The 27837-nt window shown below is 41.7% G+C and overlaps 1 protein-coding gene across 5 annotated transcripts in view; it reads left to right on the top strand.

Annotated features, from left to right (window-relative positions):
• PAX3 (paired box 3) overlaps positions 1–27837 on the top strand; it is a 107855-nt gene that overhangs the window by 73300 nt on the left and 6718 nt on the right. For all 5 annotated transcript variants that reach the window (XM_075003855.1, XM_075003859.1, XM_075003857.1 and 2 more), the window contains 2 exons: positions 17652–17817; positions 19614–19828. In XM_075003855.1, coding sequence (XP_074859956.1) covers positions 17652–17817; positions 19614–19828 — 381 coding nt within the window. The remainder of the gene's footprint in view (positions 1–17651; positions 17818–19613; positions 19829–27837) is intronic.

Here is a 27837-nt window from a genome sequence, read left to right as displayed (position 1 = left end):
TGTAGTCTGAACCCAAGTTAACTGACCTGGGTTTTAAGACTCAGGGCAGGGCATTTTTCTTTGCAGTGTAGACATGCTGTACTTTGTCCATGGGGCATCTTTGTTGGTTGGTGCCAGGAGAGAGGGGTTGAAGTCGTGATTCAGCCCCAGTCCTCTTTTGGGTACAATGTACCCACATAAAAATCAGGAAAAAGCAGTTCCCGTACTCCTTCCCATGCAGAGGCTGCAATCCTGTCTGTTCGTGTAGTAGAAAATAAGATCCATGGTCATCATAACTTTGCTCTCTCTTTCCAACCTCTGAACTCCTTAAGGCACATCATTACCTGGCAGCTTTTCTGTTAAATTGACTTAAAAACTAGCTAGAAATGTAGTAAAATGTCACGTCGATCCTGTTTGAGGTGTCCTGACCCATTTTTATTAAATCAGTTTTAAAACCAACTGTAGATTTGAAAATGTCTGTTGGGTAGACAAGCCCTTTGAATAAGGACATTTTAATGTGGGTCTTGATTTCTGCCCAGTGTCCTAGCTGTGCTTGGTGTCAGGGAGTGGAGGGGGGCAGTTACTTCTTGATTATGTGCTGGCCTGGCCAGGATGTTAGAGCAGCCGAGGTGCTGCTCTAATATTGTCATTATTGTGAGATCCTTAAGTACTTTACACCAGTGCAAGATTGGTGTAGTCAATCAAAGTGGTGTTCAGCTATTCTGTCCTGTATGGTGAGAGGTGCAAAGCTGCCTGATCATAACCAAAAATTGGACCTGCTAGCTTGATAAGGCTCTAAGACATTCAAAGCCTGTTATAGGAAGTATAGATTTGTCTTCCTGTGCACTTGAGAACTCTGAAGAACATGGCTTTTTGAATTGTATACAAGCCTATGGTGTCCATGGTCCCTTGTAATCCTGTTCCCATGGACTATAGTACATCTAATTTCTTTGTCAGCCTTCATAAAGTTTGCCATGTCATAAGATATGTGATATCTGTGTGTCTTTTTGAACAGTGTTGCAGTATGACACTCACTTTACATTTGAAAACCTGCATATTTTCAGAGTGGGGGATCATCCCTCATGTAGTACCTTTTGGTGAAGGGATGTCCTTTTCACGTGATTATGTATTGCCTTGGAGATGGCCAAAGGACTAGTAGACCAATCTGTCTAACTTTCATACCTGGAAAGATACTCAAATCAATTATTAAATGATCACTATGTGAGCACCTAGAGGATAATAGTCATTAATAGGGCTGTCAAATGATTAAAAAAATTAATCACCATTAATTGCATGATTAATCTCAGGGCTGCAGGGGTTCTCCCAGCCCCAGGTGGGGTCCCCTCTGCTCCAGAGCTGCCAGCAGGGGTCTGCACCCTGGCCAGTGTACCCAAAGTTGCAGGGCTGCCCCCAGTTAGGGTTCCCCTGGCTGGGAGGCTGCCCCTACTGGGGATCACGGTGGCTGCCGGCAGGGCTCCATGCTCCATCGAGCTCTCAGCCATAGGTCTGCCTTCAGCTGGGGTTCTTGCAGCTGCTAGCAGGGCTCTGTGCCCAAAGCAAATTATGCCAACCCAACCTAATATCTCTCCTTACTACCAACACCCCCTTTATTGTTTGTATAGAGTTGCTGGCCTACGGATTAGGGTAAAAGCAGTAACTGTGATATATCTTGACTGTAGTAAGGTTTTGACAGTCCAACCTGACAGTTTCAGCAGCAAACTTGGAAACTGCGGCCTAGATGAAATTACTATAGGGTGGGTGTACGACTGTTTGGAAGACCATATTCAAAGAGTAGCTACGAGTGGTTTGCTGTCAAACTGGAAGGCCGCATTCAGTGCAATCCCACAAGGGTCAGCTCTGGACCTGTTGTTCTCTGACATTTTCATACCTTGGATAATGGAGAGGAGAGTATGCTTATCACATTTGTCAACAACACCAAATACTTGCAACCACCCTAGAGGAGAATATTAGAATTTAAAAAGACCTTGGCAAATGGGAAAAGGGGCTAAATTCAACACAACAAATTCAGTAAAGACAAGTGCAGCGTATTGAAGAAGGAAAAAATCAAATGAACAACTACATAATGGGAAGTAATGGACTTAATGGTACCATTGCTGAAAAGCATGCGGAGATTATAAGGGATCATTCAGTATGAGCCAGTGTGGTGCAGATGCAAAAAGACTAATATTATGCTGTAGTGTCCTAAGAAAGTTAATGTATGTTGGTACTAGTGAGGCTTCACCTGGAGGAGTGTGCCCAATTCTGGCCACCAGACATGAGAAAGATATGGATAAAATGGAGAGAGTTCAGAGGAGAGAAACAAAATCAATCAAAGGTTCGAAAAGCTGACCATTGAGGAAGAGATTAAAAAAAGCCGGGGCATTAGTTGTGCTCATAGACGGCTGAAGGATGACCTGATAAGTCTGCCAGTATGTTCAGGACTGTTATAAAGAGGATTGCGAATTTGTGATCAATTGTTCTCCGTGTCCATTGAAGGTAGAAGAGAGTAACGGGTTTACCTTGTGGCAAGGAAGATTTAAGTTCGGCATTAGGAGAAACTTTCTGTCTATCAGGGTAGCGATGTGCTGGAAATAGCCTGTGAGAGAAGTTGGGAGTCCCCCCTGCTGGAAGCTTTTAACAAGAGGTTGGACAAAGATGTGTCAGGAATGGTCTAGCTTCATTTATTCCTGTCTAGGTTCACTGGGCTGGACTTGATGAACATCCAGCCCTTCTGGCAGAAGTTTGTTATAGCCACAGGTGCCAGCTTTTCACTTCCCCAGGGGTGCTTGACCCTCGCTGTGTCCAGCCCTCACCACCATTTCATCCCTTCCCGCAGGGCCCCACCCTACCTCACCTCTTCCCACCCCAACTCCACTCCCACCCTGCCTTTTCCCACCCCATCCCAGCCACTCCCCTCAAGGCACTCGGACCTTGCTTCACCCCACCACCCCTAGCTGCTGAACAGCTGATCACAGCAGGTAGGAGGTAGCAGGGATGGAAGGGAACTTATTGGTATGGCCCAGCAGTGGATGCTGAGCACCCTTTGTTTTCTCCAGCCTTTGAGCACCCACAGAGCTGTGCCCACAGATGTATCCATTTGAAGTGTGGGGCACTTTATATTTGTGCCTCAGTAATGCACAATCAGCCCATCAACAAGTATAAGGAAGTTGAGTTAGGTCACTGCTCTGTTTTGGAGTCAGTGAGGCAATGCAGACGTGTGCTCTTTCAGAGAGGAATTTCTCCACTTTCATTCATTCATTCATTCAGTAAGTGCTAATGTAGTAGAATTGTTGCACGTGAGCAGCACTTCCTATGTGTTCAGCCTGAATAACTGTGGCAAATTCCTGAGTTTAATAATTTCCATTCCCCACTTCCCTGAAATTAATCAAAGGCAACAGATTAAACCAGATATGGAATTTCTAAGCTAACTCCTCAGTTTTTAGTTATGATATGCAAAAGAAAAAAATAAATGAGAAAAAATCACAAAATGAAAACATCTCCTTTTATTTTGTCTCTTCTCTCCTGAGTGCCTTGTTAGTTTTGTTTCAGTCTTTCCAAGAAGTAAAAAAATCAAGTATGTGAAAATTCAGGTTGATTCTTTAAAAAGAAAATAGCGCAGGGGATGGTATATTTCAAAATCAGACTTAAAATGGCAAGCTTGATACTGTCTTATTTAAGGAGTGTGGCTGTGTATCGGAATAATCCAATAATCAGCCCAACTGCACATAACACAAAAACTCTTCTAAGCCTAGAAATCTCTAGTAGTTTTTTTTAATCAATATCCTTTTGATAGGTATTTAGTTACATGTTCTTTTGTGCTTTTCTCTAGGGATGAGAAGGAGAGGGGGAAGGAAGGCAAGATAGAATGTCAAAGAATTTGCCATACTTCTGGTCAGTTTTAGTGAGCTTATAAAATTGAGATTTTAAAATCCAATCCAGTGGATTTCATAGCATCTGTCTCTCTCAACAAACTAAATTCATGTGGTAGGCAGTCGCTGAAAAACTATGTGAAAGGATGCTCTGTGTCAAGAGTGAAGCTGATTTCCCATGAAGTGCATTGAGTGTGCATGGCAAACTACTCAGCTTAACACCATGGGATAGATGATGGGGAGTGTAAGGTACAGCATCTGAGATTCTGACCCCCTTTTGGCACGTCTCTTAATCCTGCTATGCAGTGAGGAACAGAATCTTCTCTGATGCACTTCCATGGTACATCATGTAGAGTAGAAAAGAAAGAAAATACTATGCACATCTAGGTAGAAAATATCCACATAATTACAGGTATTTTTTGGGGAGACAGGCAGGAATTTGTCTTGGTAAATTATCTGTCTATAGACTTGTATTGGACAACAATGGTGCAGTACACAAGAACATAAGAAGGGCCATACTGGGTCAGACCAAAAGTCCATCCAACCCAGTAGCCTGTCTGCTGACAGTGGCCAGTGCCAGGTGTCCCAGAGGGGGTGGACCGAAGACAATGATCAAGCAATTTGTCTCCTGCCATCCATCTCCAGCCTCTGACAATCAGAGGCCAGGGACACCGTTCCTACCCTTGGCTAATAACCTTTTATGGACCTAACCTCCATGAATTTATCTAGCTCTTTCTTAAATTCTGTTATAGTCCTAGCTTTCACAGTGTCCTCTGGCAAGGAGTTCCACAGGTTAGCTATGCGCTGTGTGATGAAGAACTTTCTTTTATTAGTTTTAAATCCACTACCCATTAATTTCATTTGGTGTCCTCTAGTTCTTGTATTATGGGCACAAGTAAATAAGTTCTCCTTATTCACCCTCTCCACACCTGTCATAATTTTATATACCTCTATCATGTCCCCCCTCAGTCTCCTCTTTTCTAAATGGAAAAGTCCCAATCTTTTTAGCTTCTCCTCATCCAGGACCTGTTCCAAGCCCCTAATCATTCTAGTTGCCTTCTTCTGAACCTTTTCCAGTGCCAGGATATCTTTTTAGGTGAGGATACCACATCTGTACACAGTATTCAAGATGTGGGCATACCAAAGATTTATATGGGGCAGTAAAATACTCTTTGTCTTATTTTCTATCCCTTCTTAAATAATACCTCACATCCTATTTGCCTTTTTGACTGCCTCTGCACATTGTGTGGATGTGTTCAAGGAATTATCCACGGTAACGCCAAGATCTCTTTCCTGGTTAGTTATAATTAAATTAGCCCCCATCATGTTGTAAGTATAGTGGGGGTTATTTTTTCCAATGTGCATTACCTTACACTTATCCACATTAAATTTCATTTGCCATTTTGTTGCCCAGTCACTCAGTTTGATGAGATCTTTTTGACATTCTTCACAGTCTGTCTTTGTCTTGACTATCTTGAACAGTTTAGTGTCACCTGCAAACTTTGCCACCGCACTGCTCACCCCCTTCTCCAGATCATTAATGAATAAATTGAACAGGATTGGTCCGAGGACTGACCCTTGGGGGACACCACTAGTTACCCTTCTCCATTTGGAAAATTTACCATTTTTGCCTACCCTCTGTTTCCTGTCTTTTAACCAGTTCTCAGTCTATGAAAGGACCTTCCCTCTTATCCCATGACAACTTAATTTACATAAGAACCTTTGAGGAGGTTCCTTGTCAAAGGCTTTCTGGAAATCTAGGTATGCTATATCCACTGGATCTCCCCTGTCTGCATGTTTGTTAACCCCTTCGAAGAACTCTAACAGATTAGTAAAACATGATTTCCCTCTGCAGAAACCCTGTTGACTTTTGTGCATCAAATTATGTTCTTCTACGTGCCTGACAATTTATTCTTTACTATTATTTCAACTAATTTGCCCGGAACTGACATTAAACTTACCCATCTGTAATTGCCAGGATCACCTCTAGAGCCCTTTTTAAATATTGGTGTCACATTAGCTATCTTCCAGTCATTAGGTACAGAAGCTGATCCAAAGGACAGGTTACAAACTAGTGTTAATAGTTCTGCAATTTCCCATTTGAGTTCTTTCAGAACCCTTGGGTGAATGCCATCCGGTCCTGGTGATTTGTTAACATATTAAGTTTATCTATTTGTTCCAAAACCTCCTCTAATGACACTTCAATCCAGGACAGTTCCTCAGTTTCTTTTCCCACAAAAAATGGTGCAAGTTTGGGAATCTCCCCAACATCCTCAGCCATGAAGACTGAAGCAAAGAAATCATTTAGTCTCTCGCAATGGCTTTATTGTCCTTTATTGCTCCTTTTGTGTTTGTATCGTCTAGGGGACCCACTGGTTTTTTAGCAGGCTTCCTGCTTCTAATGTATTTAAAAAACGTTTTGTTATTACTTTTTGAGCTTTCGGCTAGCTGTTCCTCAACATCTTTTTTGGCGTTCCTTATTACAGTTTTACACTTAATTTGGTAGTGTTTATGTTCCTTTCTATTTTACTCACTAGGATTTGCCTTCCACCTTTTGAAAGATGCCTTTTTATCCCTCTCTGCTTGTTTTACATGGGTGTTAACCCATGGTGCCTCTTTTTTTGGTCTCTTAGTATGTTTTTTATTTGGAGTGCACATTTAAGTTGGGGCTCTATTATAGTGTCTTTGAGAAGCTTCCATGAAGCTTGCAGGGCTTTTGTTCTTGTCACTCTGGCTTTTAATTTCTGTTTAACTAACCTCCTCATTTTTTGCATAATTCCCCCTTTAGAAATTAAAAGTGTTGGACTGCTGAGGTGTTCTTTCCACCACAGGAATATTAAATGTTATTACATTATGATCATTATTCCCAAGCAGTCCTGTAATAGTGACCTCGTGGACCAGATCCTGCGCTCTGCTCAGTACTAAATTGAGAATTGCCCCTCTGCTTGTGGGTTTCTGTAGCAACTGCTCCAAGAAGCAGTCATTCACAGCATTGAGAAATGTTATTTCTGCCTCTCGACCTGATGTGACAGGTACCCAGTCAATCTGGGGATAATTGAAATCCCCCATTACTATTGAGTGTTTTATTTTGGTAGCCTCTCTAATCTCCCTTAGCGTTTCAACATCACTATCACTTTCCTGATCAGGTGGTTAATAATATATCCCTACTGCTATCTTCTTAGTAGAGCTTGGAATTACTATCCATAGTGATTCTAGGGAACATTTTGATTTATTTAAAATTCTTATTTCATTTGATTCTACATTACCTTTCACACACAGTGCCACTCCGTCACCCACACGAGCCATTCTATCCTTCTGATATATTTTATATCCTGGTATGATTGTGTCCCATACATTGTCTTAATTCCCCCAGGTTTCTGTGATGCCTATTATGTCAGTTTCGTCCTTTAATACAAGGTACTCTAGTTCACCAATTTTATTAGTCAGACTTCTAGCATTTGTGTAGAAGCATTTTAAAGATTTGCCTCTGTCTTCCCATCCCAGATGTATTAGATTCTTCTATATGTGATTGTTTGTCTGATCTAGCCCATTGTTTGATATCTCCCCTCCTCTCTTTGTGTTTTGGTATGGTGGTAAAAAAGGAAGTAATTCTGTGATCCTATTTTCCAGTTCTCTGCTACTGAGGGCTCAAATTTTGGAGATTTTAATTTGTAAATAAATATTCAATAGTATAATAATAATAAATATTTGCTGAGAACACTCAACCACAATATTTTAGAAATAATTAAGTGGAAAGATGAAAGGCATTTTCAAAGAAATTTAAAGAAGTTAGGTGTCTTAAATTTCAATATAAGTTGGGCATGCAATACCTCTTTGGAAATCCCAGCTTAATTGTTTTGTGAAATCTCTCTTCTGTTGTCAGACCAAACCACCACTATAATGGGAACCCCTCTTTGCAGAATCAAGAGAGAGACTGTGGTCTGAATGGGCATAGAACTTGAATTGCCCTCTGATGTTCAGAGGAGTCGTAACAGGATTGGAGCAGATAGGGCAACTTTCTCACAATGCCCCACTAATCTATGGCCTTCTTGGGCTATATAAGGCTTGGTGGTCAACTCCTTCCTTGCTCAGAGTTAGCATGATGGGTCTGATGCAAAGTCCACTGACATCCATGGGAGGACTGGTTTCTGTAGGCTTTGGATAGGACCCTCATTTTCTTTGAGACAGTTTGCTTGAGGGAAGAATGCGGACTAGACTCCTAGAGAACTCTTGACTCCAGAGCTGTCACTGCCAATGCAATGCCTTTCACAGCATTAACTTAACACAAACATTTGAAAGAAAAAAAAATCCCTAATGTAAAATAAAGAAAAACACCATGAGGCAAAAGGAACAAATTCTTTGGCTTTAAGTTAGAAATGTCATTAACAATACATCAGTCTTTTGAATTTGATATATCTTTGTATGTCTTTGGCACTCATGCTTGCAATGGCCAAATTGCATTTAGTGCAAAAATATCCACTAGTTTTTTTTGCAAAATTCACTTTTCAAGTGTTTTGTCCATTTGGTTCAGGGATCTTACTGCCTTAAAAGCGCATAGAAAACTCTGTTTACTATAAGCCTGTTGAAATGTCAAGGCTAATTATGCTAGTGAATAGCTGCATCTTTTAAAGAATACACAGTCAAAATCTAGGAAATATAACATTGGCTTGGTCAGTTACAAACGCCTTAAACAAAATGTGAACATAAAAGGCAAGAGATAAATATTAGAAATTAGACCTAGAAAAGGCCTAATAGATCGTCTAGTCCATCTCTGCCAGTGCAGAATTGATCTCTACAGCATATACCTGACAGATTTCTCCAGTCTACCTTTAACGTGTCTAAGCTAAGAGAGACTCTGGTGTTTCCCTCAGGAGACTATTCCTCATTCTATTCTAATTCATTGTTAGGCAAAAGAGTATGGATTATCAGTTTAAATGTTACCCTCTGTACCTAGGAAGACTTAGAGAAATCCTTATTTTTTTTTTAATGCCCTTCGAATACATTCAGTGCAAGTTCTTCTGGGAGAGATTGTAGACCAATTTTCCAAAATTGGTACCTGAGTCCCATTTTCAAAAGTGAGCCATTATAAGCCTAAATCTCTTTGGAAGTCACTACAAATTAAACTTCTAAAACCCAGAGCCTCAAAAACATTTAGCTGTCTAACACCCATTGAAAGAAAAAGCAGTCAAGTAGCACTTTAAAGACTAGCAAAATAGTTTATTAGGTGAGTTTTCGTGGGACAGACCCACTTCTTCAGACCATAGCCAGACCAGAACAGACTCAATAATCCCATTGAAAGCTATGGGAGTCAAGCCTCCAAATATCTGAGGCTAAATCTATGCTAGGGAAATAAGTCGATTTCAGATATGCAATTCTAGCTACGGCATTTGAGCAGCTAGAATTGATATATCAGAATCAACTTATTGCCCTAGTTAAGACATAGCCTCTATACTTCTGCTTTGACCTCCCTTACTCCACACAATAGTGTGGAGTACAGGGGTCAACTGCTGACCCCGGAATGATCAATTTTCCCAGATGTGCAAAATCAAACTTTGGAAGTGTTTTTCTGGTATCTAAAAGGGTGTCACAAGGAGGAGGGAGAAAATTTGTTCTTCTTGGCCTCTGAGGATAGAACAAGAGGCAATGGACTTAAACTGCAGCTAGGGAGGTTTAGGTTGGACATTAGGAAAAAGTTCCTAACTGTCAGGGTGGTCAAACAGTGGAATAAATTAACAAGGGAGGTTGTGGAATCTCCATCGCTGGAGATATTTAAGAACAGGTTAGGTAGATGTCTATTAGGGATGGTTTAGACAGTACTTGGTCTTGCCATTGGAGCAGGGGGCTGGACTCAATGGCCTCTTGAGGTCCCTTCCAGTCCTAGTGTTCTATGATTCTAAGATCAACCCTGACCGACTTCCTCTTGTACTTAGTGTACACAAGCTTTTAGTCATTTAGGAGATTGGAAAAGTGTATCCTATGTCTTGATATGTGTTTCCACAGCACCTAGCACAGCGATGCTCTGGTTTGGGCCTCTTTGTGCTACCGTAATATAGATATTACATGGTAGATCATATTTTCTGTGCTCAAGCCTGCACAGGAATATCACATCTGCTTTGGATGTATGGTATGTGGCAGCCTGGCTGTGCATCACTTTTGCTTGTACAAGCAGTTCACAGTGGCAGTGGCTGTTCCTTCGTATCACACTGAACTGCTCAGTGCTTAGGTCACTCTTGTAACCTGCTCTGCACTGATCCTCTGTCTGCTATTACACCTGTCCTCATTACACCACATAATCAGAATGTAAAATAGCTGACTCTCGGTCATTTTTGGTGTTTTGGTCCTACGCGGCATTAAGGTGCAAACTGGACAATGTTAACATCTGGTGATAATTATATTGCCCATAGTGGGCAAGGAAAAAGATGCAAAGGGATGATGGGCTCTCTTATATCTGAGGAAGTAATATATTTGTTATATGGGGGTTTTCACGTCAGTCAGGAGAACGGGAAACATCCTCCATTTCTGGTGTGATAAATTGATACTGTTTGAACTGAACTAAGAATGAGAAGTAAAAGCTTCCATTGTGTTTGCCTGTGATGTTTTTAAGTCTTGGGGCTAATTTACCGCTGTTACTCCCATTTTGCACCATCTAACTCCACTGATTTCAGAGGAGGTACGCAGTGGAAAACTGGAGTAACACAGTTGTAAATCAGGTCTCTAGTGGTTACATATATATTAAAGAGCCAGCCAATGTTTGTGAGCTTGTTTATTTTGTAGTGAATTTTTCTGGTCAGCTGACACTATAGGGACGTCTCAGGCCCATAGCCTTACAATACAATCTGTTATTCTACAGTATCCAAGGTTGTAGGTTTAAAATGTCAGTGTGCTCATTTTTACAAATTAAGGACCATTTGTACTGATACAAGCCTGTTCTACACAAGGAAATTAGTTTAGTTCAACTGCATTCGTCAGGAGTTTGAAAAGTCCACACCCTTGAATGGCCTTTTGAAGCCAATCTAATTACTGCATAGACAGCGTTAGTGTGATGGGAGAATTCATCTGTCAGCCTAGCTACTGCCTCTTTGGGGGGTGGCTTACCTGTGCAGAAGAAAGGGAACTTCAAGGCAGCATAGGTGTTGCTGTGCCACAGTTGTGTTTTAAGGGAAAACCAGCCTTTAGAGAAACCGCTGTGACCTGTAGTCATCTTTGTCTGACAACCTTTTAACTTCTTACAGAATTTAGGGCTGATCCAGAGAGTAAGAGAGTAAGAAAAACTTACTGTTGAGAGAACAACCTTCACATTGTCACCCTGAGCTTATTAGTGCCCTGTTTTACGGGATCTTGTTCTCCTCTCACACTCATGTACCACTCTAGTAACCCCATTTCTTCATTGTGGTCATTCTAGCTTTACAGCACTGTAAGTGAAGGGAGAATCAGGCCAACAGTTTCTATATCATTCAAAATATTTAATAGCACATTACATATAATAATGCACCATAATAAAACCGGACCTTCATACACAACCTTATAAACACCATGCTAGTCCATACAGTCTTGGGGCTTAAATGAGTTACAATGTGATCTACAAAGCAGGTTGGATTTGAAAATATAAACTGTTTGATTTGTAAATTTATTAAGCTGAAATTTATTAACTAAAACTCCACATCTGTTTAATATCAGACTAAACACTAGGTGGCTTTAGTCACCTTCCTCTTCACTGAGTGGAAGTTCTGCCAGTACTGCTCACTAGATTATGCAAAATCCATCTGTAGAGAGATTGCCCAGTAAAACAACCCAATGGAGCATGTCCCAATTAAGTTGGAATACAGTAGTGATATATTAGACCCTGACTGTGCAAAAGAATTTATGCGGATTGGCTGATGCATCTGTGTACAGCCACACTGAAGTCAGTCGAGTGGCTTGTCCTTACCTCCATGAATATATCCATTTGCAGAATCAAGAACTTACACGGTAGGTTCGCCAAAGCATTGTAAAAAGTCAAAAAAGGAGACCAGTATGCTAGGATCTCTCAGTAAAGGGCTAGAAAATGAGAGAAAGGGCATAATGCCACTGTATAAATCTGTAGTTTATCCCCATCCTGAATCCTGTGTGCAGTTCTGATTGAAAGAACAAAATACAGTGGAATTGTCAATGTTTCAAAGAAGGGCAACAAAGAAGATCAAGGATGCAGAGTGGCTTGCATAAGGTAATAGACTAAAAAAGATGAAGGCTGTTCAGGTGAGAAAAGATAGGAGTGGAGGTGAGTGGGAAGGGGTATTCTGGGTCTACGAAATCAGGTTTGATGTGGCAAAAGTGAATAGCAAAGTGTTATTTGCTCTTTCACACAATTCAAAGTCCTCAGGTCACCTGATTAAATTAATAGACAGCAGATTTAACGCAAACAAGAGGAAGTGCTTTTTCACACCACACATAATTAACCTGTGGAACTCATTGTCATATGAGAGGTTATGGTGGCCAAAAGTATAAATGGGTCCAAAAAAGAGCTAGATAAGTTCATAGAGGACAAAGTCATCTCTGGCTATTAGTCAAGGTGGTCAGGGACAAAACCGTTTGACTGGGGGTTACTGGGAACTTCTGACTGGCAGAAGCCAGGAATGGAAGCCAGTTGCTCCATAATTGCCATGTTCTTTGCACCGCCCAAGAAGCTCCGGTACAGGCTGCTGTTGGAGACAAGATACTGGACAAGATGGATCATGATTTGACCAGGGTGGTTCTCCTTTTGTTGAACTGTTTGAAACAGTCCTTTTCCTTGTCTTTTTCCTATGTCCTTTTCAGTTTCAATGAAAGCTTGGTGCAAAGCTGTAGTGTCCATTTATGTATTCTAGAAACAGATGAGGTTTGAGCAAAATCCATGATATGTATATGTGTAACATACAACAGCAAGTATTAACATAGATCATGGAATAATAATGCTGATGTCCCTGAGCATGAGATCCTGCTGGAGGATATAGATCTCCACCTCCATCCTCCAATAGAGGCTGGAATTGCCGAAGACCCATGTGTCGTGGGCCTGGCCTGACTAGCCCATGTAAATGTCCACGACATGGCCCCTATAGTCCTCCAGGGCCTGCAGCACCAATGACTGGTTGCTTTTCAAGTTGATATAGTGGCCGGTGCTGTGGTCCAGGGCTCAGATGGCAATGAGAGAGCCATCGATCATGCCAAAGCAGTGGGGGAAGCCAAGGGCAGAAAACCTTGCAATGGCCATGTCCAGGTCCCCAACATGGCTGACCCTCCAGAGCAGCACTTGGTTGATTGTTCTCATGACTTGCAGGGAATGGAGAGCAAGCACATTAATGAGTGCATGAAGGGGTGCCCCTGGCCTGGCAGGCTCCCCTGCCCCCTCCCGGCTCCCTTCCTCCCAAGGCCTTCCAGGCACTCCCCCCATGAGTCTGCCCCTGCAGCAGCAGGCCTGTGCAAGGGTGGGGTATCATAGACCCCAGGGCTAGGCCTCCCCACCCCCACCCCCGCCACTGGCTCCTGAGGGTTCCCTCTTGCTGGGCAGCTCCCTTACTCCTCCCCGTGCCAGGCCAGTGAGTGTAGCATGCCTTACCTCCAGGAGGACAGCCCTGATGGTGGACTTGCCCACTCTGAAGTGCTAACCGCACAGTAGTAGCTGTCTCAGGTGGAAAGCTTCTAAATGGTGATGGCCACGTGGTTCTCCATGGTCAGGGAAGGCCACATATGGTTGTTCTGGCATTGGAGGGCAGGAATGACTCAGCTGCAGAGCTCCATGAATGTTTCTTTCTGCATAAGGAAATTCTGCAGGCACCGTATGTTGTCCCACTCACCCACGACCAGCCAGTCCCACCAGTTGGAGCTGGTCAGGTAGCTCCAGAACGCAGGCTGGCCCAGTGTGGGGGCACATCCATGACCATGCTGGGTTGGGAGTCCTGGGGCCAAGTCTCGGCCACCAGAGGAGGTGAAGGGCAGCCACAAGGATGGTGGTGATCAGCCTAGCGAGGGTCAGCCTGTGGGTCTGGAGGTGCTGTTGGTGCATGGCTCTCAGCTGTGAGCTTCCGGACGATGTACAGGCTCTGCTAAGCTGCATACAGCAAGGCAGGCCTCAGTGTGTGCAGGAAGGGGGTGCTTAGGAGGGTCCCCTTAAGGGAGCATATGGCTGGGGCTCCCGGAAGGGCTTGCTGGTCATGGGACCCCATCTGTGGCGTTTTGTGCCCTGTTCTTTCAAAAGAGCAGCTGGGGCTGTGTGGCCACTCTCTCTTGAAAGAGCAGGTCACTCTTTCAATCTGCTTATTGTGTGTGGATGTGATCTTTTGCAAGAAGGTTTTCCTGAAAATCTTTTGAAAGATCACTGTAGTGTTGATGTAGCCTACGTGTGCTTTACCCAGGATAAGTAAAAGATGACCTACAGCTCTTGGAAAAAGACCTTGATTATCCTCAGGCAGGCTGGAACTTTCTTCAAGGGCAAAGCTTGCCTGTCAGTGAGAAAAACTTTCTCTGGGGTCAGTCCAGCACTAGAACAAACTCTTACAAGTCTCACTAAATTTTCTGCTCCAAGTGGAAGGCACCTTTCTTTGACTTTCCATCTCTAAGGCTGCATCTACACTTGGGCAAAACTGCAAAATGGCCATGCTAATGGCCAAATTGGAGAATACTAATGAGGCACTGAAATGAATATTCAGTGCCTCATTAGCATGCTGCTGGCCGTGGTGTTTTGCTCACATGCAGCTTGTCTGTATGGCTGGGCCCTGCTTGAACAGGCAAGAAGTCCATTAATGAAGAAAGGATTATTTGGTAAATAACAGTTGGGGTGTCCACCGGTTTTGGACTCTTCTTCCTGGCCTTCATACTGCCTAAGCCCTGATAGGCGTAAGGGGATTTCGATGTTTGCAGGGTCCTTTTGAAAAGGACCCCCACGTAGATGAGCCACGTGTGAGTGAAACGTGGCACTTTTGAAGTGCCATCGCTGCTGGCATCCTAATGAGGTGCTGAATATTCATTTCAGTGCCTCATTAGTATTCTCCGATTTGGCCATTAGCATGGCCATTTCAAAATTTTGCCCAAGTGTAGACACGGCCCAAGAGAAACACAGAGCAGTGTGCATAATAAAACAAAAACAAAAACAAAAACGAGCAAAACCTACACAGTTCCCTCCCAGGGTGAAGAGGATGAGGGAGAAAACAAACCGTAACGTGGACAGTAACAGAGATTTGTCACGTGACTTAATTTGATGCTGGGAAGTGGGCAGATACTCCAGCATGGAGACCAATAGAAGAAGTTATGTGGAATAGAACAGAACTGTTTAAGGATCTTTCGCCTTCGCTTCCTCTGTAAAAATGGAGTCAAAATACCGCCCCCCATGGTGGTGTTGTGGAGCTCAGTGAATGTTTATACAATGTGTTAAGATAGTCAGATAACCTGGTGAGCTGAGAAGGGGAGAGAGTTGTGCACAAGGTGCTGGCCAGTGAGTGAACAGGAAGTGTCAGTGATAGCATTTGTAGACATAGTGCTGCTGTCTCTTCAGCCCAAATTCTCCCTTCCAGCCACCACTCATCCTCCAGGAATCCTCTTCAGAGCTACCCGACTCCATCTTCTCTCTCTTAGACCCATTTTACCTCCACAAAGTGCCACATCTGCTTTATGTAGCTGTGAGGGCAACAAAAAGCAAATTTCTTTTGTAGGGCTAAGGAGGCAATCAAAAGGTTTCAGAAGAAGTGGAATAAATATAAGGCTCTGGAGAAAGACAAGGATGGGTGAAAGAAATTGGTCAGGGCTTAGGCAGTATGGAGGCCAGGAAGAAGAGTCCAAAACTGGTGGACAACGTAACTACTATTCACCAAATAATCCTCTCTTTATTCATTGACTTCTTGCCTGTTCGAACAGGGCCCAGTAATAATGCTATGGCCTTTGGGTTCTTCCAGAAGGGGAAACTTCATGAATAGCATAAGGAAGGGTACCTGCAGAGGTGGTGGAAAAGAGGTTCCATCAGTTCCACTAGCCGAAATATCAGTTCAGCTCTGCATGACACTGCAAAACTGGGAAAAAAAGCACACAAGCACTCAACCCTGGCAAAAGAAGGAACTAGATGGGGCTCATTCTCATGATTCTATACTGGCACAGCAGCCCAATTTTGAATCTATATGGTTCCATATAGTCTCAGAGTGAGGCCGATGGAGCCCCATAAGTGGGACAGACAGATAGGCCACTCCCGCTCAGATGTTATGTCCTTCAGAATGCAGGACACTTGAGAGATGCAATGCAATTGTGTCTTCTAGAGAAGGCACAGCATTGTATTTTTGGGCCACAAATAACGTCACTAGTGGAAAGCAGCTCAGCATTACTGTACTTAGATCAGAGGTTCCCGAACCAGTCTGAGGAACACGTGCTGTCAGTCATGAGTTGGCTGGTTATGTGGGTCTAACTCTGGTCCTTATTGTCCCCTGTTAAATTATATTAAAATAAGCTAAAATTAAATGTTGTCCTAATATTACTTGTTCATGGAGTTATTGTTGCAGTTGCTGCGGGAACAGTATGAGCTTGTGAGTGAGAAGGAGGGCAGTCTGTGTAATTGTAAATGGGAGTGTTGATGGCAGTGAAATAATATTTCTCTTAAGATGTGGTCCATGCAATGAAAATATTTGTATCTCTGATTGAGAAGTTGGGCTAGATGCTCACCTGGTTTAAATCAGCATAGCTCTACTCAGGTCTCACAAGCTCTGGCCTGTTTCATTTAGGGCTATCTTTTTAAAAAAACTATAAAGGAGAACTGTACATATCATAACTCACAACATGTCACGTATTTCTGACTAGGTAACAAGATCCTGCTTTTTATTTCTCAGTGGCAAGCCACTGTGAGTAGGTCACAGAGAACTTGGAACACAAATTGAAGATGGTTCTCTGAATTCCTCTGTTTATTGAAGAGAAGTAGATTTCTAGATGTGCATAGCTAATCCTACATCATAGCTGGCTTGTGTCTCATGCTGAAATCAAATTTCCAAAAATGGCTCTATGTAAAAAATTGATCCAGAGGTGCGGAGTCCTAGTGTGAGGTGTTGTGTACATACAACAGTGCATTAAAAATTGCTGGGAGGGATTGATTTAATTTATTCACAAAAGCCTGTGGTGTTCACGTTACATCCTTAAAGTTCTGTTTTATATAGGCTGTTGTACTGCCTTCATCACTATAGCGTCTGAGTCCCTTCCAAGCAGAGGAGCTGATAGCCTCCATGGGCCTCTGGGCAACATTGCTGAGAGGCTGAAAAGGGTGGGATCTCAGGTGGAAGGGGTGGGGCCAGGACAGGCAGCTGTAAGTGCCACCTGGAGCATGGCATTGGCCCTTCCACCTCCAGAGCCTCACTCCTGCAGTGGTTTAAAGAGCCTGGAACTCACTTCCAAATGCCTTGCATTAAATGACCTGACTAACATCTGTCACGTTAATCACATTCATCCATTTTTAAGCATATAAATAAAGGAGAATTGCCGGTTGTGAGACTTATTAAACTGTCACCATATAGGGAGGCAACAGCTAATTTTAATCACTCAAGGTTGAAAATATTAGGCCAAGTGACTTGGCAAGTGTCTGAGGTGGAATTAGAAGGTATGAGTTCCTAGATCTCAGTACTTTGATCAGGCTACTAGATCTGGTAATGTTCTGTCATGGATTTATTTCATTGTCACGGTGGTGGCTGATTTGTGTATCAGATATGGAGCTTTTAGCTTCTTTTCCAATGCAAAATATATTAAAATTACTGTTTTTTTTCTAATGTGCATCTGAAAAAATGTTGAATGTACAAAATCAAATGTCCCTAATTAAAATATTTGTAGGTCTGGTTTAGTAACCGTCGTGCTAGATGGAGGAAACAAGCGGGGGCCAATCAACTGATGGCTTTCAACCACCTGATCCCAGGAGGATTCCCACCCACTGCCATGCCAACCCTGCCAACTTACCAGCTATCTGAACCCTCCTATCAACCCACCTCCATACCACAAGGTACAGTAGGAGACAGCTGTTTTATATGAGTGGTGTTATCAGTGGTTTTTCATGTAAACTCACTTTAGAGACATTCTATTCTTCAAATTTAAAAAGCAGTGTGAGGGAACGCTCTTACACATCTGCTTACTTTGAACATTTGCGTGCTTCCGTTGGCTTTGCGAGCTTGTGGCCCAATTACCCATGAATGGTAGCAGCTGAGCTTTTGCAAAGGTTGTACAAAATTCCACGTCCTCCCCTACGGTTGTGTCTCAGCTCTGCCCTGTGTCAGTGCAAGGTGGAAGAGACTTGAAACATGGAGACATACATATCTCACAGGGGTGGAAGGGACCTCCAGAGGTCGTTGAGTCCAATCCCTTGTGCTCACAGCAGGACCTACCACCATCCCTGGCAGGTTTTTTTTTGCCCCCCAGATCTATCCTACCCTACACCTTTGAAACAGACCCTCAAGGATTGAGCTCACAACCCTGGGTTGACAAGGCCAATGCTCTAACCACTCATCCCTCCCCCCAGGTCGTCAATCACTCTGTTCATTCACAGTAAATAGTCTCAGGTGGGGTAGCCCTATTAGTCTGCAGCTTTATAAACAACAAGCAGTCCTGTAGCACCTTAAAGACTAACAAATGTATGAGGTAATTAGCTTCCAGGGTAAGAGTCACATCTTCAAATTATCTGAGGAAGTGGGTCTTACCCACTAAAGATCATTACCTCATAAATTTGTTAGTTTTTAAGGTGCTACAGGACTGCTTGTCATGTGTTCCTTCAGTCTTCCCTGTTGAAAGTAACAACTGCACCAGAAATTTTTGTGCCTCATATGGATATGTGTGCAGTACAAATTGGACTGAAATTATCAACTGTTTCACACATATACCGAGTAACTTTCAGATGATGATAAATTCAAGTTGCTACAAGAGAGGGGGCCAGTCCTGCTTTTCATCTTACAGAGACAAAACCTGACTGATGAGATTTTATAAAACCAGTCCCGTGCCTCTCAAAGCTTTAACATTATGGAAATGGTAAGCCTCCTACCTGCTAAACTTCGGAGATTTGGGTAAAAATAAATTCTAGATTCAAACCAGAGGTGTGTATTCTTGTGAAACCAAAATCTGAGTAGGGAAGTTTTACAAAACTCCAAATTTGTCTGATCACTACTCACTACCAACTGGGGCTGAATGTCTACAGATGAACTGGAGAGGAAAGACCACTGTTTTGTTTTGCCCTTTTTTTTTTTTTGAGGTGGGGGGAGAGGAGCAGGTACTCAGCCGGCTCCCTTTCCTCTTCCACCCCACTGAGTGGGGCTGCCAGCAAGGCTCCATACCCCAGCTGCTCCTTGGGGCTGGAGATGCTGGTAGGGCTCTGCACCCTGGCTGGCTCCCAGCCCTGGGGCTGCTGGGGTTTCCCCCTTCCCGCGGACAGGGATCCCAAGGCTGGGGCTTCCAAGGCGCTGATGCTCTGTACCGGCACATACTGGCTCAAAAAAAGCACTGGGAAAGACTACATCCTACTAATCAGCAGACCAGATGCCCATTAGGCATCATGTGAGATTTTCATCTGCAGATAACTTGCACAATTGAATGTGTCATGCAGATTTGACAGAGTCTTATGTCCCCTTTGTTTCATGTTTTTGTTCCCTTTTGGCCAGCTAAATATTGAGTAATTGTAAATTATTCAGCTTTGCTTTGGCTAATATTTACCTGCCAGTCCAGACGAGTTCCTCTCAGTGTTAAACTTTATGTAGTGAATTTATGTCAGAAGACTACGAAGAAAGTGTGCAAATGTGTTCCTTTCCCTTCTAGCTGTGTCTGATCCAAGCAGTACAGTCCACAGACCTCAGCCTCTTCCTCCAAGCACTGTACACCAAAGCAGCCTCCCTTCAAATCCAGAAAGCAGCTCTGCATATTGCCTACCCAGCACCAGGCATGGATTTTCCAGCTATACAGACAGCTTTGTGCCTCCATCCGGGCCCTCAAATCCCATGAACCCTGCCATTGGCAATGGCCTTTCACCCCAGGTCAGTCCCGTGTTTTCAGACAGAGGATTTGCTGTATACCAGAACCAAAGAACCTATTCCCTGAGGCCACAGGGTAATGAATTGCCAAATTTAAACCATAATGTATTCTTTATACAAGCCACATGATTTCAGTTTGCTAGCTTCCTTTTCTTCTTTTCGCAACATCAAACTCATAGCTTATAGTTAATTATAACGTAGTCATGCACACTTCATGTTTACATTCAGTTGTCAAGTTTTAGTAATGTGCCACTATTTTCCCTGAGATCCATTCCTAGGCAATGGAAGTTTAAGAGCAGTTATCTTGTCTGGTCTAAAGTCAGCTTTTTGTGAATACTATGCCTTTTTAAGAGAGGATAGAGGTTTCACTAAATGGCTCTTGAAGGAACAGATGCTATTATGGGAGAGGTGCAGTTGAGGAGCAGGACACATTACGATGAGCTATAATCAAGTTATAAATTCCTTAATTAGAAGACTTACCATTCTTGGGAAATAGCTATAAATGCTCAGATGCCATAATTGTTTTTCTAATCTGCATGAGATTTTCTTAGGAGATCATGTTAATAAATTGCCTTGATAATTGAGTGTCAAAAGGTTGGTTAAATTTCCTACAAGTGGCATCTGTCTGAAGTCGACATTATTAACAATCGCTTCAATATCCAGTCGTTTAGTTTATTAGGGTGGGCTTCACCCAGGTGTTGGGAAGAGCTGTCCACTAAATACTGAGAAATGTCACGAAGGGGATGCAATCTATAATTACAATCAGGAATCTCTTCAGGGCTGAGAGTGAGAGTTTTAACAGCTTTATCTTCTTTTTACCCTTTTTTCCTCTCAGTGCTTAGGAAAACAGAGAGAAGCTCAGAATGACACAAATGAAAAGTGAAAAGACAATTATACTCAATTACACACTAATCACTGACTATCGCCACTGCCTAAGCAGTGAGAGGGCATTCTAATAGGCAGAAAATGAGATTTTAATGGCACAAAGGGTGGCCAAAATAACGACTCATATATCTTTGCCGCCTTCATTTTATTCAACTTTTGGTTTGCATCTCGGGAATACAGTTCCTGGTTCCTGCACAACGGTGATAACTCTGTGCAGCTGAAAAGTTCAAAGGCATCGAAGTTGAAAAGAATGAATAGCAAAGGCAATGAAATAAACATTTTTGCCTAAAGGCAAAAGTTCATAAACCCTTTTTTGTAACAGTAAATGTAATTAAGTTTCAGAGATTCCTATAGCACATAGTGGAACACAAAACTTTATGCCTTTAAATCTCAGTAAAAAAAATACCAACATAAAACCAAGCGGATGTATTTCCAACAAGACTTTAATGAGTTTTGTTTTGAAGAATCCTAATTTTTAAATGTAATCTCCATCAAATTGCATGACATTATATTAATGGCATCATGTTTTTAAAATTACCAGATTCATAGTATTCAAGGCTTCCATAATTTAGACATAAAAATCCCTCCATGGTTCTTAGTTAATCCATCAGTGGCACTTTTCAGCATCATTTTCACTGCAAGTCAGTTCTAGCCATGGAGAAGAACTATTTTTTTCTGTCCAAAAGCTTTTATTCACTGTGATATGAAAGTTAAGTGCTACACTGTAGAAGTCCTGTGACATTTGGTAACACTGGATCGTTACCAAAAGGAATTGGTGGGACAAGTTTTTGCCTCTGATAGCTTGTGAGCATGTATAATTAAAGGAGGTTTTAAAAATGATAAGACTGACACCAATAGTTACTGTTGTCTCCAATTCTTGCAAGCCAGCCCTGATTCCGCAGTCAGAATTATCTTCATATGGGAAAATTTGGTCTGTGTGCCTTAGGATACCACTACACTACCCAGCAGATCAACCCGGTAAGGGTCAACCTTCCAGGGTTCAATTTTGTGTGCCCAGTGGGGATGCACAAAAATGAACTATTAGGGGGTGACAGTTGATCCCTATACTCCTTACGCAGATGAGGAGTAAGGGATATTGACAGGAGAACGGGCAGGACAGTTGATTGTAGATTAGTCAGTTCTAGCTATATAATTGTCATTGCTGGAATTGTGTGTCTATGATTGACTTTAAGGTCTAGTGCAGACCTGGCCTTAGCATTCCACTACCTTTGTCCAGACCTGCGCTTAGAATTTCTACCGCTGCTTTGCAGCTTTACCCTGGGCTATGGGGGAAGATGGTCAGTAGAAAGCAGAGTGATGTTATTTACTTATCACTTGAATATGTTTGGTCACATCCATTTTTGGGGGAGAGAGCATGTGGAATTTTATTGGGAATGGTAAAAAATGTTTAAAATTAAACAAATGCTGAAGAAGTGCCTCTGATGGCCTGGCGAAAATATTTAGACAGAACTGGCCTTTTGGCTGTGTGCAGCTATGGGACTCTCAGATATAGGAAACTAGAGATATAAGGCAAAGCCAAGCCGTCGTGTTTTCATAAACAAATCTCTATCCTCTTTGCTGGCCAAAATCAACTCGAAGACATAGATTGCCCTAAACCAATTGCTGGCTTTGAAAGGAACAAGCAGCTGGGTTCCATTTCTGCAGAAGTAGGCTTCAGGGGATGCCAGACACACACTTTTAATACATAAAATGTCCAGTAATTTGGGGGTATGTCCCAAATAATTATCTAATGCCAAACCTTCGCAAATGGCATGATTCAGCCCTCCCCAAAGATCTCTGCTCCTGGTGGACAGGAATTAGTCGTGCTTGGCAGTGAAGTGAGATGGCATTAAAACCTCTTTCACAGGCCTGTCCAAAAAGTCCCAAGCCAATTCTACATTTAGGGTTTTATTTAAGAAAAGGTAGTGGGAATTTTCCCTGAGAGACACAAACACTAAGCTGGTCAGGGCAGGGAGTGGGAAAAGGTTTTTAATGAGAAATTAAGAGCTTCTTTGCTTCCTGGGGGATTTTTGACCCGTTTGAATCTGTGTATGTATATAAGCTGTTAAAATGATGTCTGCACCCTTGACTGTCCCTGAAGCAAGCAAGCAAGGGAAAAACTGTACAAAGCACAAGCTGAATTTATGTGAAGTATTCAAGAAAGAATTAAAAAAACTTACACTGCCTTCTGGAACATCCTTTATGGTAAAGCTCATTGAGGTACCCAGCAAGGTCTGGTATTAAGATTCACCAGGCATGATCCTCATGTGATGTAAAATACCATAGCTCCATTGCCTACGTTTATCCCAGGGGAGACTCTGGCCCACAGTTCCCTTAATGTATTTTATTTTGATGAAGTGCACTCCATTTCTATCTTTGCTCCTTAGCCTACAGGCAGTTATGTTTCTGACTTAAGAGAAACATGGTAGTCAAATTGAGAGCAAAGAGGAAAATATGACAAGAAGTGTAAACGGCACTACACTTTTGTTACACTAATTTTACCACTGGAGTAACAAACTTTACCTAGCTGCTCCCTGTGTTGGCATATTTGAGGGTGGTCGGGGAGGGAAGAAAGGAGGGGATATCAGCATCCACTACACCTGGCTTCCTGTCCAAGTCATTTTCTGGAAAATAAGAGTAAGATGTGTATGTGCAAGTTTAAAACAAAGAGAGGGAGTTGGGAGTCCTAAGTGTCTTCTTGACATTCAGCAACTTCAGAGATGGTCTGTGTATCTCATCAGGGTGATTGAGTATTGGTTTTCTGAGTCTGTTTTACCCATTATTACCTGGCTGTGGTGAGAAATCCTCTGTTTTATAGACTTAAAAAGGTTTGATCATTATAGAAACAAGGCAGTGATTAATAGCTCAGGGAACTTCTGTTAAGTATTGTCTTTGTTTCCATTTAACAACAGTAACTAAAAAATCCATCTCTGCCAGTAAGCTGGAGCTTTTTAAGTATAATGTCAGAATTGAGATTATTAGTGTGTAATGTATGTAAATTGCATATTTTGTGTTGGCTATGCCTATTATGCAGCTTCTTGGTTTTCATGCATATATTTATTGGAATACTGTAGTGGCTTTTTAAATTAAATTTGAATTGCTCGATGCATTTTCTTTTGACAAATATTTGTTAATCCTGAAACTTATTAGGGAGTAGCATCTAAGCATTAATGCATGTGTACAGAACTCAAGACAGCTTCTGATCTGGCATGTCATTTTCAGATCATGGCATTAATAGTTGCCTCAGATTCTTCGGATGGAAGGCAATGGCCGTTTGTCAAACCATGTTTCTTTCAATTGAAGGTGTATGGTCTTACTACCCATCTGCTTATTACAAAGATAGGGGATTTCATCATTTTAATTTTTGTATAAAGTTGAGGGAAAAAATGTCTTTTAGTGTGGCGTGGGAATCCCTTGACCTTTTCTTATTCTTTTTTATAACTGTAAAGGCAGTAAAGTTTACTTAGATCCATGTGATTCGAGCTGTTCTGATTTCTATAGAGCCCTATTCTAGAATCTGTTTGGGCTGAGATCCAGACATAAGAATTCTTTTAGTATTGTTGCTCATCAGACCACTCCTTTTCTACATTTACAAATCCACATGGGTTGCAAAGCCTTAAGCGTCCACTGTTAAAAGCTTTTACTACTAAGATCCGGAAGAGCAGGTGGTTGTAACCTGTTTCCTGATGGAATTTTTTTTTTCACTTCACCCACCCTAGAAGAATCACTGAACTGTCGTGTCCCAAAAGTGGATCCTAGCAATAGAATTGGGAACTGTATGCGGTGGTACAAAGTAGTAAATGTGTTAGTGACTGTGTTAGTTGCAAAGTTGCATCAGAGGGCACATAGCACCCTCTGGCATGCTTACCAGTTCTCCCATATTGGCTGGCAATATCCTGAAGTAAAATTATAACCTTTCCCTTGGACAGTAGTGAAAATTAGAGCTGCTTTGAGTCTACTTTTTGGGAGGCCCAGGCATTTAACATGACTCGTAACAGAGAGGTAGCTGTGTTGGTCTGTACTCCAAAGTGCAATTGGTTTCATCAGCTCAAGACATGTTAGCTATTGCATTAGGGACTTCAAGTTAGGAGAAAGATGCACTCAGGATGCTTTATTAAGTTGCAAGCTCAAGAGCGAAGAGTTGAAAACTTGCAGTGCCTAATTATAATTAAATAAGTAGATAAAATATTGGCTTTCTTTACTATCCATAATTGGGACAATAAAATTGTTCTTCATCTGATTGTCCACAGAAATACATTGGATCAGTTTGGAAGTGGTTATACTAGTCAAAAGCTTATGATGTGAGTCAAAAAGGAGAATCGATCAACTAGTAACCAGTTGGCAGAAGTCAGTTGGTCATTTTTAACTGGAAGTTCTGGATATTTTCAACTAGGGAGGCAATTTGTTCTCATCGTGTAACTTGTCTGAGCGCAAGCTGCCTGAGAGAAGCTGCAGATGGAACTGATGATGTTGAGTTGTCTCAGAAGGGTAGTCTGTAGCTTCACAAATAACAAGCAGTCCTGTTGACTTTAGAGACTAATACATTTGTTAATCTCTAAGGTACCGGAGGACTGATTGTTATTAATGATGTTAGGGGCATGGTGTTTTGTGTTGATTTCATAATTCCATTTCCTTAGTTTAGTGGAAACAATCAGACTTTTGCAGTCTCATGCTTACTCTTAGAGAAGCATAAAATTGGCTTAAATTTGCAGAAGCGTTAAGTGACTTTGGATGCTTCCAGTTGTGGGTGCCTAACTTTAAAACACCTTTACAGGCACCTGATTGCCAAAGGGAAGGTACTTACAACTTCTGAAAACTAGGTCTCCCGAAAGTGGCAAAAGCTGACCACCTATAAAGAGAAATACCCCAAACCACTGCTCACGTCTGAAAATTTAACTCATCGTTGTTCTAGTGTCTCAGTAACTGTGAGGTAATCCAACTGTAGAAAAAGTACCTCAGGTTGAATCAGCGACTTTCCTGGACCAGGGGAGGTCAATATTATCGAGCACTTTACCAACACTTCCAACACTTGGCTCTTAGAAGACATTTAGGGGTAAATTACAGCTAAATAACTACATAAGACACTGAGAGCCAGGACTGGTGGCTCTGAACAAATTTTATGGGACCAGGGGAGAGTTGGCTGCACCATGGTAAGTGGCTGTCCAACTGACTCAAATAACGCCGGCTTATGCGTATTGCTGGGATGAGAGCACCAGACTAGAGAGGTTCAACCTGAACAAAAAAATGCAGTGACACTGAAATGTGAGATGTGACATGGAGTCACCTTTATTTCTTGAATTTGACAATTTTCATCATGTGGCAGGCCCTCAAGCAGTATTATATAAGATTCATTTTTGCTATGGACATTCCTCCATCTCATCTCTCATTTTATTTGGGTGATATAATAGTAGATTATTCAGATCAGAAGATTCTTATGCTCTTGATCTCTACCATTTCAAACGCTTGTGATTTTCTACATACTAAATATCTCCCTTCCATACGGCTTCCTGAACGATTTTGCACATCTACTTTTTGAGGTAAAAAATAGATCCTCTATCACAAAACAGGATTATTCACAAAAAAACTGTCAACATCTTCAAAGTTTTCTGCTTTTCAGCTACTGTTGTGGAATATTTTAATTGCTATTTTAATCAAGTCATATCAAAATCGTTACTGAACCTTTTTGTTTACCAAGAACATGGTTTAGTAATGAATTCAAACAATTTCAATAAACATTCTTTGAAAAGCTGATATAATAGATCATGAAAACTTCTTGTGACTGCCTCTCCCAAGCCGTTAACAAAAGCCACAAAACAGGTATGCTTTTAATTCTGGGAACAAGAATTAAATTTTAAGAAATTAAATTAAATTTTAAGAAAGTCTTAAAATTTCCCACAAAACTGCTATTCCCCTCACTTCCCCACCCCATATCTACTATTTAGGATAGATTATGTGTTTGATCACTTTCAGCCAATCAAAACATATTTGATTCAGATTTCACATTGAGATTTTGTTTAAAATGTTGACTTAGTTGTGTGATGCATTCAAAGCCTTGGTCTTCAAAATGTGCTTCTTTTTTTTTTTTTTGTTGGTGTGATATTTTGCTGCTCAGAGATTTTTTTGTAGTGAAGAGTTAACAGCAGGTAATGTCATTCATCTTAGAAGCAGTTTGAAATTTTCTGTGTTAGTGATGAATGAGGGTATCTGACCCACATCTGTTTTACATTAGAATGGAACATAGCCCTGACATCGTTAGGAGCATTTGTCAAGATTCCCTGGACAGAGCTTCTGTAAATTACATGCTGCAAATGTGTCAGGGTCAGATAAGAGGATATCATTAACTCCACTAAAGTTTACTCATGATTCTGTCAACTCAACTTAATACGTTAAATGCCAACAATATTCTGTGAGCCTGTGTCATTAAATCTTTCATTCAGAGAAGGGTAAAAAGAATGTATCACTGTACCCCCAAAATATTACACATGTTCTGTTCTCATAAATCATATTAATTGCAGGCATGGTCACAAACCATATTAAATGCAGGCATGCGTAAATGAATTAAAACATATGAGAATTTTATTATACCTATGGTGGGTCCAATCTACTAAACTCCCAGCCAGATTAACTGGCATAATGTTTCATTAAAATGGAATAAGCTTTATTTCAATTTAAGGGGCTTCATTTTATTGATAATGGACGTATGTTATATAGTAGCTCATAATGCACCCAGTGCTGCCTGTGTATTGTTAAGGCTTTTATCACCCACTTCTAATTATATGTACTGGGACATGACCACAACTGGTGGGAATCTCTGTCGAGGTCAGTGGAGCTGTACTCATTCTCACCAACTCAGAATTTATTGTGAAAATAGTGGAGGATATTTGGCAATGCTTTTTTGTGCCAGGGCTTGCTGGCACTGGGTATCAGCACTGTGGCAGGTCCAGCCGTGGGATTGGCTGGGGAGGGTGGAGGCAGGGAGCTGGCTGAGTCCTGCCATCTCTTTTTAATTTTTTTTTTAATAAAAAAACCCACTGGTTTTGGTATTGTTTTGAGGGAAGAGTGGTGGAAATTTCTCAGTAAAATGCTTCTGTATAATGCTCTTGTTGCAGTGCACTGTATTCATTAGA

The sequence above is a fragment of the Carettochelys insculpta genome, chromosome 10 (assembly GCF_033958435.1).
Source record: "Carettochelys insculpta isolate YL-2023 chromosome 10, ASM3395843v1, whole genome shotgun sequence".
NCBI lineage: Eukaryota > Metazoa > Chordata > Testudines > Carettochelyidae > Carettochelys > Carettochelys insculpta.
Note: the sequence above shows the minus strand (reverse complement) of the source record. Positions and strands in the feature narration are given on the sequence as shown.